Here is a 13,954-nt window from a genome sequence, read left to right as displayed (position 1 = left end):
AGCCTGTCATTCGCACTCTCCGTTAGAACGGAGGCTTCTCCATCAATTTTCTTGATGCGCGTCAATGTCTGAGGAAAATTTTGTTGCAGCAATCCTCGCACATCATGCGGAGAACCCCGCATTGTCAGCCAGCTGGAATTCGAGCAGCGGCCCCGAATGAGAATCCCAGTGTCTTTCTTGTTCAGGCGTCCACCTGGGGGCAAAGATGAAGAAATGCCTGGTGCGCACAGCTCTGCGCATGGTGGTAATGGGTATCAGGACAATGACACAGAGCGGCGAAGCGCCAGGGTTTGGTTTCTCGCGGCGGATGTTCATGCTTGGCACTGGCAAACCGCGTCGAAATGTATCACCCGAATAGCGGTTGGTGGATGGACGGTCTGCCAAATGCAAACGACTCAAGGCTGGCAAGGGGCCCTTGAAGGATGGATTGCTGTTCATGGACTCTCGATGGTCTTACGGCCAGGGAGCTTGTCGGACCAAGATCGCCGGCGGCATAGAGTTTGTACTGGTTGAAGTACCAGGTAGTTCCACGCGTGGCTCGCACGCGCCAAGTCAATTTAACATCTGGCTGTCTCCCAGACCGCTCCTGCGCCTGTCTTCGTAGCTTCCATACTTCTTTCCTCATCCCAACATTCGCGTCTGTTGTCCACCACCGCCACCATGGCCGACTCAGACACTTCCTCCCTCTCTTCGGCACCGTCTTCCGAAGACGAGGAGATGGTCCGAAAAATGTCAAAGCCTGTCGGTATAGGCCGCTACTTCAAGCCTGCGCCAAAAGCCGAGTCGCCAGAACCACCACCACCCAAGCGAGCCCCTTCCCCTCCCCATGAATATACTCTCGCGGACAACGATGCAATCGCGTTCATTGTCATGTTCGCGAGCCGCTTTCATGAAGCATTCCCAAAATACCTCACGGCAATTGGTCCCCAAGACATTGAGAGAGGAATTTCTGGCGAACTTCCCGATGAACTCATGGAGAAACTGCTATGTGCCTTGCTTGGTCTTGTGCTGAACAGAAAGAAAGAGGTCGAGTTAGTCATTGTCCCAGAGCCGCTACAATTCTTGCCGGACACCTGAGCTGATCTTCGATACAGACGTGGTCACCATGGAAGGGCTCTCGAAGACGCGATCTCATCGAACCATCACCAATGGATAACAGCCTGGAAGGGCTTGAACCCAATCCATGGGGGCAAGAATTTCAACAACATGACCCCTGAAGAGCGTGTACGGACGTTAATTGCCGGTCCGCATGTCGCTTTACTGACATGCCAAACAGCTAAACCTCCTTAAAGCACTCGCCCTATGGTCGCTAAACTCCTCTGAAGTCGTGCAACGCCTTATTAAAGAATCCTATAAGCAGACGCGACGCGACGATGACAAGAATCAGCCACGAAGCGTGCAACCATGGTTTTCCGATCAATGGCGGCGCAAATATTGGCTCATTGAAGGACTAGACGATTCATACTTCAGAATATATAGGGAAAATGACGGGAAAACTGCAAAAACAAACACCTGGTTCAGCGTGGCAGGATCTATTCAGGAAGTCGCAGCACTGGCAGACAAATTTGCAGAAGAACACACCCAGAATTCGAAATTAAACGGTGACAAATTGAGAGCGGCCATACCTCGATTCGAAGCCGGCGAAGAGGTATGGAACATGTCGAACAGTGGCGAGCGCAATTGCTGACAAGGCTGTAGAAACGCAAGCGCCGTGAATACCGTTTGGCTCGGAAAGCCGCGTTCACTCGGCCCGAACCTGGATTCTCGCTATATGAAGGACGGACCCGAGGAAAGAGAATGAGATATACATATTCAGATGATGAGTATGGCTCCGATGGACTGTCGAGTAGGCGATCGACGCGTATTTCCACACCTCTCGAGGCTGGTCCCACGGTTACTGCCAGCGGCAGACAGGTCAAGTCCAGACTCGGTGGAATGTATGGCGAGAGCATGTTGGTCGACCAGCGTAAAGAAATGGAGAGAGCAGCAGGAGAAGGACACGTCACAGAGACTAGTGAGGATATGCCTGCCTCCGCACCAACACGAGCTATACGCACATCAAGGTCAGGACGCCCAGTTCAGACTGCCGGAATTCAGTATTCCAATCGAACGGAGTCAGAAAGTGACGAAGGACAGTCCTCGGGCAAGGAATGGAGTGGGGACGAAGACGAGCCCGATGAGTCGGAGCCGGACTTTGACGCAGAGGATGAAGGGGATGACGATGACGATGCAATGAGCGACGAAGGACTTGAGCCTGACGAGCTGGGCGAAGACGACAATACTCAGGAGAGTCTGGTGGTCCAATTGAGGTATCGGAAAGGCAAAGAGCCAGAACCACCACCTACAGAACCTCTACCACCTATCACCAACGGTGCCTCTATCAATGGCGCACCACAGTCCAGCGAGGCGCTGAAACCATTACAGCAGCCTAGTGAAATCCCGCTCATGGACACCATTGATGTTGTCCCACGGACAAAACCCGCCAATGGTACCCAGGGCATGCAGAACGGTATTGAGAACCAGCAACATCACGTCCCTTCGTCTCCGCAATCACAGTTGCGAAACTCAGTACAGCCAATGGACTTGTCATGAACTGTATGCAGGTAGGTTATGGCTGAGAGAAGCTGTTTAGTAAGCTCAAGGGCAGAAAAAGCTCTCAGAAGATTGGTCAGTAGAGGTCACAAAAGACTGAAACGACTCAAGAGGTTTTGACAGGCTACTACGGCTTTTAATTGTTTCTTCTTATTGACGTTTCGCCCCTTAAGAAGCATCGTATGTGCTTCAAGGCGCTCCTGTGCACACTGTTCACGCGATCCTCTTACCCCATCGTTGTTGCAGCTTTCTGTCTATTTGTCAGACTTCTTCCGGTGCCATTCAAAGGACTGTCACAACTAAGAATCGCAAGTGAAATTGCGAATGGGAGTAGCACATTTCTGAATCCGCCGTGGTGATGTGAATGCAGTTGCGCTCCTTGCACGATCGGGTACCTGACCAGCGTCGTCCATACCTGTATGCAGGCCATGTAGATCTTCTGCGATATCACGGACTTTTTGTCAAAGGGCATCAAGACCTCTGTGCTGAAACAAAAAGTCGTACAAGTACAAGCCACACTGCTTTGCAATACCGCGATCTCGTTGTTCAAGGGCATCAAGGTCCTGGCATTCAGACAGCAAGCTTGCACAACATTGATAGTATCCGAGGCACCCTTGTGCATATCCAAACAATAGTCACAGGCGTCAAGCGATTCGATGCATGGCCGCAAGCTTACGGTCGAAAACATAAGCCTTGTCAGGGTCTGCCATGTTCTCACTCAGCCCAATGAACCCAGCAGTGCCGTCGCTCTTTTCTCCGGGCAACACGCCAATCATGCCTGGAATGTTCTGCAACGATGCACACGCTTCGAACCTGGGCTCGTCGAAATGGTTGACCTCGGCCGTATATTGAGCACCAAGTCTGAAGAATTCGAAACTACCTAGCGTCGGAGACCATCTTTTCGTGCAGAGTAACCATACAGATATGGCAAACACCACGCTGGCCCAGACACCGAATAGGGCCAGGATGTATTGCCAGCCGATAACTCCCGCGACGATATATCGCGTATACTCGAGCTCATGCAAGCCTCCGTACCAGGCTTCTTGGCAGCCGGGACTCATCATTGTAATCATGGCGTTGCCAAAAAGTTTGTAGATGGCAAGGGTCAGATCCACCGGCATCAGAGCCCTGTAGGTATCAGCTTGATCGCCAAGGTAGCCATCGCCGAGAGTCATCAGGTTAAAGTAGGGGGGGATGCCCAATGCAAGGTGTAGAGTTATCCACGAGTTATCCGTGCTGTAGCCGTCGTGGCCTCTCATCGCGTAGTTGTTGATGTCCCAGTTGCCGAACGCTTCAACTGCTAGGACTTGTAGAGGATACGTGTCTTGGTCGGTAGAGGTAGTTTTGGCTACAGTGCCCCGTGTGAAAGCGCGGTAGGTCCGGCGGCCAGGATCAACTGTCGCATTTCCAACCGCAGATTTGATGCTGCATTGGAGGCTGTACCCAGCTCCATTAAAACCGTTTAGCGTTTCATCCCTGTCAATAAGACTAGACTCATTGCTTAGGAGGCTTTGCATGAAAGCATCATGGACTTGTGAATCGCATCCTTGCCATAGATAAGCCTCGAAAACGGCCGTCGTCGGTTGATCTTCCGGTGCGTGGTTGAAAATCGCGTCGATGGTAGACATGTCATGATTGGCGGCAACGCTATATGGTGTGTCGCCATACCAGGTACCATCTGCCGCCACAATAAGCTTGAACGTAGTCTTTTGCCATAATACCCCTGTCTCGTTGTAGGCTAGGGTTATGTCTGAGTTTCCTGGAGAACTCCAACCTTGGGAGTATCGTACCTTGACCCCCGTACTGTTGATGTCCGATATCTGAAGGAGCTGTAGATCTTGGCGACGGACCTGGCGACAGTGCATTTCTGCCTCGACCCCCCAAGCATTTCCGGCTACTAGATTTGTGACGGCTGGACCAAGGAATGCCCGAACAGGACCAGATAGGCCTGTATTTTGTACCCGATCATGGAAGTATGTGTTCGACACATTAGCTGTTCCTTCAGGCGCATAAAATATAGATGCATCGGCTGGTGTTGTAAGCTCGCCATTACGCCACCTGCCTCTCGTCAAGTCGTGTGGTCCTAGTGAGCCTCTCAAGTTGAACGTCCGAGGGTTCGGCCCTAGGATTGGCGCAAGTTGCTGACCTGCTGACGACATGGTCGCTAGCTCTATAGTCAGGCCGCTGAGTGGTACGGCGGCAAAGATCAGCAGAGAGATGGTGCTTAGAAAAATCCACAGAGAATCTGGTGTCGACTTGAGGTAGTGGCGGTTACACATAGTCCTCGTCCGCAGACGGAAGGAACGGGTAACGAGGAAACTTCGTATGGCCCGTAGCCACCATAGGAAATTTGACCAGTTGGCATCACCATGCCACATTAGTTCCATCGCGGAAGTTGGGGCCAATCGAGGCTCCATGAGAGCGGCAGCCTCGAATTTGGCAAGAGCTGTCTTTGCCCAATCCAAGACGAAAATCGAGGCTAGGAACCAAAGATAGAAGACCCAGCGTGCGTTCGTGTCGTCAGTCTGTACAATGCCGTTCTCGGGTGGTCTGTTGAGGTAGTAGAGGCAGATGAAAGCATAAAAGCCGACGAGGAGTAGTGGGCTTGTGAGGTTGAGGAAAGTACGCCATCGATACCTGCGAAGTCGGTGTCCAACTGTTGATGGCGGAATCGATGAAATACTGTTGCTTGGCCTCGCTCGGAGCCATAATGGGCCATTGAATCTGCCCATGTCGTGTCTCTTTTGTGTTCGAGAGATAAGCATGAGTGGAGGATGCGACAACGTGAGGGACACCCATCGTGCTTATATCGCCGCCTTACGGGCTTCCGTCGCGATCAGGCTGAAGTCGGAATACATGTCGAGTAGTGAGGCTGTTCCAGGTTCTTGGTAGGTATGATTGACCTGAATCAAGGCTGTGATGCTGGTGTGCGACTTCAAATGAAGGCTGTGCCAGCCATCGCTAATGCAGCCCAAGCGAGCACTATTTGGGGGCCACCTGCCACATGAAATCATGAAATTACCTAGGTAGTATCCATACTCCGTGGTCAGGCAGAAAAATGAAAAGAGATCACATACCTCTGCCTGTTGTTCACATCGTAGCTGGAGCCGGGGCGCGGGCTATATGCCTAATGCCGTGTGACACACAGCCGGTCGAGATTTATGGCGATCTGAAGGACTTGGGTTTCCGGCCACTTGGATGCCTTTATTTCCTCTTGAGCAAGCACCAATTCTGTGACCAGAGTATGCCAGAAAGGCGCGAACGGGGGAAGGGGGGCCCGCCCTGGATGCTTTTTATCCTGTCTGCGAGATGTGAAAGTTCTCAAGGAAGAGCATGCATACGGCTCATTGTTGAATATCAAATACATTAGGCAGATCCTACTCACTTGAGGCTCCTGTCTTCGTTCAGCGCACTCTCTGCACTATACACTCACACAACTCATCAGATGGACTATGTTCCCCACCTGGGTCCATTTGTTTCTCGCAGTTCAGTCCAGCTCAGCTTTACCCATATCCGTACAGAGATTGTTGCTGTTCAGAAAGCACGGTCAAGTCCAACTCCCAAGAATTTTCAAGCCATAGCCTGCAAGAACTTCTCCTTGAGCAATTCATCTGCGCCGGGTCTCTTCTCATGGTCCGCCTCGAACGTCTTATCCATGAAATTCTTGGCATCTTCACTTGCAGCCTCTGGAATCGTGGGTTTCTCGTTATTGCTCCCGACGGCAAATAGCGTCTGCAAGGTGGTCATGCTGGGAAACGGTCTTGAGCCAGTGAACATCTCGACAACCAAGCATCCCACAGACCAGATATCAGACTTGATCGACTGTCCCGACTGTCGAACCACTTCCGGAGCCATCCAGAATACGCTACCTTGGAGCGAGGTCCGTGTGCCAGGCGTGCCATTCATTCCATTGAAGTTGGTCTTCTTTGACACACCAAAGTCAGAGATCTTCACGGCGCCGCGGTTGTCAACCAGAATGTTGGCGCCCTTGATATCCCGATGAATGATATTTCGGGCATGCAGGTATGACAGGCCTTCTAGGATTTGTCGCGTAAAGTTTCGAACCAAAGGTTCCTGGAAGGTGTTGTATTGCTTGAGCATGCCTGCAATAGATCCGCCAGGGACATACTCCAGAAAAATGTTGAGATGGTCTTCGTCTGACGACGTGCCCAGGTATTGGACGATATGAGGATGGCGCAAACCCTGAAGCAGATTGATCTCCTGCTTGAGCGCAGCAATCATCGCAGTTTTCTTTTTATCGCTTTCAGTGCCTTTGGCTACGTTGGGGAGTTCAACTTGCTTGACAGCCATGAGTTCGCCGGTGACAGCGTGCAGTGCAAGATAAACACTGCCAAAAGAGCCCTCGCCGATAAGATCTCCTTTCATCCAGTTGTTCTTGTCGAAGCTATTGCCTCTGAGGAAGGAAGTCAGCTCTTGGTCCTCCTCTTCGCCATCTTCGGCGACGATGACAGACAATCGCTCGTTGACGTGCTCGGATCCAAGGCTGCTGGAGCGCTCATCGATGTAGCTCCCTCGGACTAGCTCACTGCCCAGTGCAGTATCAGACCCGCTATCGAAAGAGACGTAAGATTTCCGATTTGGCTCCAAAGGAGATTCTTCTTGAAGGGGATGGAGAGTCGAAGATGCGATAGAATCTCTGAAGGACGAAGATGGCAAATTGAACCTGGCAGAGACCACTGATAAAGGCCGTGCTGCTGGCGTCCGAGGTTGTCCTGGAGTCTGAGCAAGCCAGGACTCGGCAATGCTAGGAATGTTGGGCACGGGAGGAGCGTCTTTGAGACTGGAAGCGTAGCTAACATTGCTCATGACGCTCAAGCGGTTGGCCGCTCGACTCATGCGCTGTGATCGTCGCACTGACATCCTCATAGTCTTCTCAATGTCTTCGCGCTGATGACCCGGGAAATACGTTGTCAACTCTTGTACTATCATCTCGCTTGGAGGTCGCGCGCCGAAGAATGATCGTAGTCTGGAGCTCTGATTGCTCGGGACTCTAAGATGTTGTTGCGCTTCCTGGCGTTCGTATTCATCCGCCGTGGCCATGACATTGCGATTTCGATCGGTCGTCGTAACGGGCGAGATAGGGGTTTGGATATGATGCCATGATTCGCCGGTCAATTTCTGAAGTTTGATCTGGTTGCGCATATTGTTCGTGCTCAAAGCATTATTATGCAGAATCTGTGATTCGTCGGTCGCAATTTTCGCTGCTTTGCGTAGCTCGTCGGAGTCAGGGAGTCCGTCATTAATCTTCCTCAGTATCAATCTGTTCCTCTCAGTCCGGGTCGAGTCGCCACAGATCCTCATCAATTCAGACTCGGGCACGCGACGACAGTTGGCAGGTTCGGGATCGAGACCACTGAGGATGTAAAAGCAGTAATTGCGAAAGTGAGTCTCCGGAAGATGCAATTTTTTCAGAACTGTCGAGGTTACATCGTCTGGAGTTTTGCAGTATTTGATGTTGACAACTTTCGTTTGCCCGCCAGTATGAATGATCTTGATAACGGGTGAACCTATGGGCAATCCGCCCGCAGTCAAGCCGTCAATACTGGAATTTTGTCGCATGTGCGTAGCCCGGGCAGGTACGCTGACAATCTGAGGTGTTTCAGGTCGTTTCCCAGATGTGGAATTGGCCGAACCTGGTTGACTGAAGTAGCCGGTAGTCGGGTTACTCCTGCTGTTGTCCATGGGGCTCCCAGCATAACGATGTGCTCGCAAGCCTGCGCTATGTACATCAGCTAGTGGTGAGCTTGGTCGTGAACCGACCTTGAAGCCGGTGCTTGCTGAGCTGAAATTTTGCAAGGCCGAGGGATCAAATTGGCGAGAGAATCTCTTGCCGCTTCCAGTCTGTGATCTGGACGCGTGTGTTCGAGGTGAGTCGGACGAAGAAGGGGTACCAACAAAGCCATCGAGAACAGCAAGAGAGTCTCTGTTTCTCCGCGTCCGTAGTACCGAGGACTTGTTTCGAAGTTGCTTTATCGCAACGTTGATCCGCACACGATCCCCGATCTTCTTGATCCCTATCTCAGACAATATCTTTTGGTCACACTCTAGGAGACTTTCGCCGGTGAAGTTGTTGGCTTTGAAGAGTGACTCATACTGTCCGCAACGTATGGACTGCAGCCACTCGCCAACTTTCTTCTCGTCCCATGCTCTTACTGAGTCTAAGCCATCGTAGACGTCGGAGAACTCGGAGTTGGTAGGAGAGGTGAACAGGCCATCTTGGAGAGCCAGCGAAGTCATCTGTGTTCTCTGGGTGCCTTCGGCGAAGTTTCGAATAGGTACCTGTTGAGTAGTCGTGGGAATAGTAGGCACCGTGTACGGTGGTTGCGAGGCCAACATTGTCACTGTCAACTTCCTGTGCTCGTACCGCGTAAGCGGACTGTGATGTGTTCCTCCTCCTTTCACAAGGCTAGCATTTCAGTAGCGTTGTGAAAATCGATGTCAGGTCAAGATCCGAGTTGAGGCGCGTGCACCGCAGCGTCCTGTGCCAGTAGACTGAGAGGAATGTTGCGTCGAACAAAAGACTTTCAAAGCTGAAACCGCTCAGAAACTCGAGACCAGTTCTTGGAGGAGGATGCGGTCGGGTCAGGAGATACGCAGGATGATCGAATCTAGGACCCATAAGCTGTCCGGATGGGAGACGAGGCAAGCGAGGTCTGTCGTGTCTGTGTCACTGGAGAAGGGAACTGCTTCGTACTGCTTGCATCATCCTCTGGAAACCTGAAACGCCAACGAGTGGAGGAGAAGGTTGTCCCTGAAGGGTGACATGGACTTGAGGCAGCGGACTTGATACACAAAGAGACAGGGAGAGAGGAAGGGAGCGATGCACCAATCAAACCGAATAAGTGGCCGCCTGGAAGACTTCTAGGCTTGATTTAGGCAGGTCCGGTAGGGTGCGCGCAGGGATACATGGGGTTTAGGGGCATCTCGCAAAGCGCCATCATGCACCTCTAAGGACGGTAGCCTTGCCTTTTTCCAGTCTGGCTTCTTTACTGGGGGACTGGCTAGCCACCATCCATCATTCAAGACTCTTCTTCCTCGTCGATCCTGCCAGCCTGGTCCCTGCTATTGGATACTTGTCATCGCTCCGTGTCTCTCTTCAATCAATTTTATCTTGGATTATGGTGCTGATGCTGGCAAGGACTTGTTTTCACGATTGCACGTGGGAGAAGTCTAGCTCTATCTTGCATCTTGCAAGTAAACATACTTGTACTATCCTGGCGTTAGTCGCCTGACCGATCCTTGCGACTCTCACCGCCATGGTCAAGCGCTCACGCAACTCTTCGGTCGCTTCTTCCGAGGCTGAGACAAACTCTTTGCGAGAAGAATTCGAATCTCCTCGTCCTGCAAAACTCAGCACTTGCGAAACGTCGCCATTTCAAGCTGCCATGCAATGTTCATTGCCGCCTCATCGAGATGCACTTGAGTTTGCTACTGTTGAGGATTTTGAGACTCACTATGCCAAAGATCATGCCAATCGTTGCACATCGTGCGGCAAGAACTTCCCTACTGCTCACTTCTTAGCCCTGCATATTGACGAGCATCACAATACATTTCGTGAAGCTCTGCAAGCCAAAGGTGAGAAGACTTACGCTTGTTTCGTCGAAGACTGTGACAGAAAATGCTCGACACCGCAGAAGAGACGCCTGCATCTGATTGACAAGCATCTTTTCCCGAAGGTCTACAACTTTCAAATTGTCGACGTTGGCATAGACAAATCGACCTCTATGCTGCGGGAAGGGCGTCGGAGGAGAGTTTCCACTGCTACCGACCAAGCACAGCCAAACAGCCATCAACGACGGCAAACAAAGACCGAACACAAGACGACAAGCAAGCATGATCCTGTTCCTGTGGCATTGGAGGAGGACAACGGGAGAAGCGTCAAGGGAACACAACGAGAAACAAATGCATCGAATCTCAAATCGGACATCAGTGTCTCGGATGCTGCCATCAATGATCTCGAAGTATCCATGGCATCGCTACGATTTGTGCCGCCCAGTGTTGCAAAGAAGCAACGCAACAAAGGCAGATCCGGGTCCTGATCAAGTCAGGCTTGTTTGAGGCGACGCTCGATACTAGTTTGTTTGTCAGCCCGCCACAGGCCCCAGCGCATCAGAAATCCATGGCAAGCACCTTGGTTGACCGAGCGATAAGTTGCTGACGCAAGTGTCCACTGAGCGCATGAAGCTAATGGACTCGATGTCCCTGCACCTTTCTCACGCCGCACAATTTCAGGCCATGTTTGGATCTGTGTTGTGTCAGCCAGCAACCACTCAATTGACAGCATGATACGAAGACGAGTGGAAAGAAGATCTACTACCTGTCTGCATCGGTTAGCTATCGGGTCAAGACTGGCGAAACCTGGGGAAGACTCCCCTCATTGCAACCACCATAAGCCTGGGAACACCGATTCCTGTGCGGGGAAGCATTCATGCTCCTACGAAGCAGTAGCACATTTAAAGGTACTCGTGGGTACTATATCACAAGGCCTGCTGTCCTGTAGTCGAAATTGGGGTACTCGGCTCCATCGTCGAAGTTACAGATTGACTTCCCACAACTAAAGCCTCCCACTATCTGCTGCAGTCGGCACCACTCTGCTCATTGTAGCCAGGCTTTGTCACCTAGGAGGAGATCGCTGCAGCAGACGTTCGTTCTGCCAAACTCAGCTCCTAGGATGGCAGTTGTTACAGTCCATGCCTTGGACGCTGGTCACATTACGATACCAGAAAGATTCTTCGTCGTTCCAAACGATCCAAATGTCAAACGAACTGTTCCATCGCTGTCTTTCCTCATCCAGCACACGGATGCGGCTAACGGAAAGATTACTCGAATTGTGTTCGATCTGGGTATACGACGGGACCTTGGTCTCTACCATGCAGCATTGAAATCGCATTTAGACAGCCGCCAACCGGTAACGACGCAACCTGACGTCGTCGCATCCCTTGCCGCAGGAGGTCTAAGCCACGAGGAGATCGACTACGTCATCTTCAGCCATGTACACTACGACCATGTTGGACTTCCTCGAGATTTCACGAGCCAGAAGACCAAATTCGTTGTCGGCAATGGTGCCCTTGACCTTCTAAGCGGGAAGACAAAGCATGACCTGGGAAAGCATATGATTTTCGAATCAGATCTGCTTCCACTCGAGCGTACGATAGAGTTGCCACCTCTAGACGGCGCTGACAACGCTCAATTTTCATGGGAGCCGCTGGCTTCATTCCCACATGCGATCGACTTCTTCGGCGACGGTAGCCTCTATATCGTTAATGCGCCGGGTCACCTTCCAGGGCATATCAACCTACTATGCAAGATCTCGGATCACGCCAGCAAGTTTGTCTGCCTAGCAGGAGATGCCTGTCATGATGTGCGGCTGTTGTCAGGCGAGAGGGATATTGCGACATGGACGGACGACGCCGGAAAGATTTGCTGTATACACGTCGACATTCAAACGACCAAGGAGACACTGGCACGATTGTATGCAGCGACGAAAGACGGGATTAAGGTGGATGGAGAGGACAAGCCGGCAGAGGTCGAAGTTGTGTTTGCGCATGATTATGCTTGGGAGGAAAAGGCGAAGAAGGAGGGACGATTCTGGCCTGGCAAAGTCTAAGACAGTTGTTGAAATACCCCGACATAGATTGCTGTTATGGAGGGGGTCCTCTCTAGCTATCATGGGGCAATGACTCCATGGAATGACGCCAATCAGATGCCTCGAGGATCGCATTGTCGTAGCACGCACAAGATCTCATACGACGTAAGCCCGATCTCGGAAGATGAGTAGATGGACGATCTGAATGGCTTTTTGTGGCTCGTCTCAGACGAATCGTGCACACTTTGCGCCTGTCCTGGTTGAGACTCCTGGCTAGGCACGTTTAACAGATCGTCTTCACACCTGCTGAACTCTTGGCATACCTCGATGTGATCAGAGAATGAACCTAGGACAGCGGCGAACGTCTCCTGTGCTGGCCTTTCTTTGTCCTCGGCAGCGGCAAGTACGTCGTTATCGCCACGGTGGGGAGGAAGAAAATCAGCCTTCGGACCCAGAAAGAGAATCACCCTCGTGTCTTTGGTCCTGCAGGCGAGTTCAAGATATTGCCTGACAAGTCTCGGGTCCCGCGGGTAGACGAATAGCCATACATCATATTCAGATGCTTCTTCGTAGAGAGTTGATGTTGACTGGACGGTGTGTCGCCTATGTTGGGGGAGGTACTTGTTCGCATTGGTCGAGGACGAGACTTCCAGCCCGTAAACCTCGAGTAGGCCGGGGTCGTGGTTTCTCAACAGTGCTTCGAAGAGTCCTGCCCCTGATCCAATGGATAGGCATTTCAACTTCGTCGATCTTCCTGTCGATGAGGGTTCTGGTGCGATCCTATGTGGCTGGAGGATGTCAAGAATTGTGCCCAACAAGCTCGAGGAGAGTCCTAGACAGGAGTCCGGGTGATGCAGTGGACTTTCGGTGAGGGTTGGGAGAGGCAGGGCATCGTCTTCTTCGGACTGGGATCCGTCATCAGAAAGATAGGTTGTCTCATACATGTTCCTTGTGCGCTCAGACATATAAAGTGGCCAAGACGCTGGCGAAGGGGTTGTTTAGCTTAACGGCGAAGCAGTCTCGATGAGGATTCTACCATTAGACAGGCTCCTAGTGCTCGTTGCCCGACACTTGCTATGCTCTTGTATTCACCTCGGCTCTGCTCCAAACTTCTAAGAAGTCTGGTTGTATGGTCCTGCAGCGCTTTCGATACACACATCATATGCGTGTCTTCTACGGAGTTACTCCGTACAGTTCTAGCTTTATTTCTATGTGTGAGTCTAACCTTCAATCATGGAAGTACCAAGAAGGCTTTTGCTGCAAAGTCTTGGCACTCAGCTTCCAGTTAAGCTTATAGGCGGTCGAGGGGCTCACCCTTACCTGAATGCTCACCTAATCCTATATATTGTACTGTCTCAAATAGCCGCACATCAATACAGGAATGGATAAAACAGATATAATATCTGAAACAATGACATTGTAAACTACTCAGACATGCTTTTGGAAAGCCGAAGAACGTTGGCGTTGTGCAGCCGTTGGATGCCAGCCTTAGGTTGACTGGCTCTGGCTCCCACCCACTGCTTCGACGATGATCAAAGAAGGACAGACCGGAGGAAGCGCAAAAAAATATATGATGTCTTCATTGCATCGGCCGGGAGTCGAACCCGGAGCTATTGCTGACTTGAGATAAACCTCATGGAAGGCCTGTGCTGTTAGATCACAATCGAAGTCGAGACAACGGCTAAAACTCACAATAATGTCTTGGATAAGTGTTAGCAAGATCCCCCTGAGTAAGGGCGTGAAAACTACTTACTA

The 13,954-nt window shown here is 51.4% G+C and overlaps 6 protein-coding genes across 6 annotated transcripts; 3 read left to right on the top strand and 3 right to left on the bottom strand.

Moving 5' to 3' along the window:
- The first annotated feature begins 612 nt into the window (after positions 1-612).
- PV05_05359 (uncharacterized protein) lies at positions 613-2,723 on the top strand. Its single transcript, XM_013461853.1, has 4 exons — positions 613-1,031; positions 1,095-1,224; positions 1,277-1,648; positions 1,699-2,723. Exons 1-4 carry the CDS (start codon positions 661-663, stop codon positions 2,590-2,592), a joined length of 1,767 nt encoding a protein of 588 aa, XP_013317307.1. The 5' UTR covers positions 613-660; the 3' UTR covers positions 2,593-2,723.
- A 68-nt stretch (positions 2,724-2,791) lies between these two features.
- Positions 2,792-5,366, bottom strand: PV05_05358 (uncharacterized protein). Its single transcript, XM_013461852.1, has one exon. The coding sequence runs from the start codon at positions 5,355-5,357 to the stop codon at positions 3,237-3,239; it is 2,121 nt and encodes a 706-aa protein (XP_013317306.1). The 5' UTR covers positions 5,358-5,366; the 3' UTR covers positions 2,792-3,236.
- A 466-nt stretch (positions 5,367-5,832) lies between these two features.
- On the bottom strand, positions 5,833-9,403 carry PV05_05357 (uncharacterized protein). The gene has a single exon (XM_013461851.1). The coding sequence runs from the start codon at positions 8,947-8,949 to the stop codon at positions 6,163-6,165; it is 2,787 nt and encodes a 928-aa protein (XP_013317305.1). The 5' UTR covers positions 8,950-9,403; the 3' UTR covers positions 5,833-6,162.
- A 466-nt stretch (positions 9,404-9,869) lies between these two features.
- On the top strand, positions 9,870-10,652 carry PV05_05356 (uncharacterized protein; the record flags this gene model as incomplete). Its single annotated transcript, XM_013461850.1, has 1 exon — positions 9,870-10,652. The coding sequence occupies one exon, from the start codon at positions 9,870-9,872 to the stop codon at positions 10,650-10,652; it is 783 nt and encodes a 260-aa protein (XP_013317304.1).
- Positions 10,653-11,284: 632 nt separating this feature from the next.
- PV05_05355 (uncharacterized protein) lies at positions 11,285-12,220 on the top strand (the record flags this gene model as incomplete). The annotated part of the gene is made up of 1 exon (XM_013461849.1): positions 11,285-12,220. One exon carries the CDS (start codon positions 11,285-11,287, stop codon positions 12,218-12,220), a length of 936 nt encoding a protein of 311 aa, XP_013317303.1.
- A 45-nt stretch (positions 12,221-12,265) lies between these two features.
- PV05_05354 (uncharacterized protein) lies at positions 12,266-13,143 on the bottom strand (the record flags this gene model as incomplete). Its single annotated transcript, XM_013461848.1, has 1 exon — positions 12,266-13,143. One exon carries the CDS (start codon positions 13,141-13,143, stop codon positions 12,313-12,315), a length of 831 nt encoding a protein of 276 aa, XP_013317302.1. The 3' UTR covers positions 12,266-12,312.
- Between the last annotated feature and the right edge of the window lie 811 nt (positions 13,144-13,954).

This window comes from Exophiala xenobiotica (assembly GCF_000835505.1).
Source record: "Exophiala xenobiotica strain CBS 118157 unplaced genomic scaffold supercont1.3, whole genome shotgun sequence".
NCBI classification, from domain to species: domain Eukaryota; kingdom Fungi; phylum Ascomycota; class Eurotiomycetes; order Chaetothyriales; family Herpotrichiellaceae; genus Exophiala; species Exophiala xenobiotica.
This window is presented reverse-complemented; position numbering and strand designations above follow the sequence as displayed.

Excerpts from the sequence above, each read along its gene's own strand:
- PV05_05358 (XM_013461852.1), bottom strand. The coding sequence starts at position 5,357 with ATGCTTATCTCTCGAACACAAAAGAGACACGACATGGGCAGATTCAAT.
- PV05_05359 (XM_013461853.1), top strand. The coding sequence starts at position 661 with ATGGCCGACTCAGACACTTCCTCCCTCTCTTCGGCACCGTCTTCCGAA. Across the intron at positions 1,032-1,094 it reads AACAGAAAGAAAGAGGTCGA|ACGTGGTCACCATGGAAGGG; the intron begins GTTAGTCATTGT and ends TCTTCGATACAG. Across the intron at positions 1,225-1,276 it reads ACATGACCCCTGAAGAGCGT|CTAAACCTCCTTAAAGCACT; the intron begins GTACGGACGTTA and ends CATGCCAAACAG.
- PV05_05357 (XM_013461851.1), bottom strand. The coding sequence starts at position 8,949 with ATGTTGGCCTCGCAACCACCGTACACGGTGCCTACTATTCCCACGACT.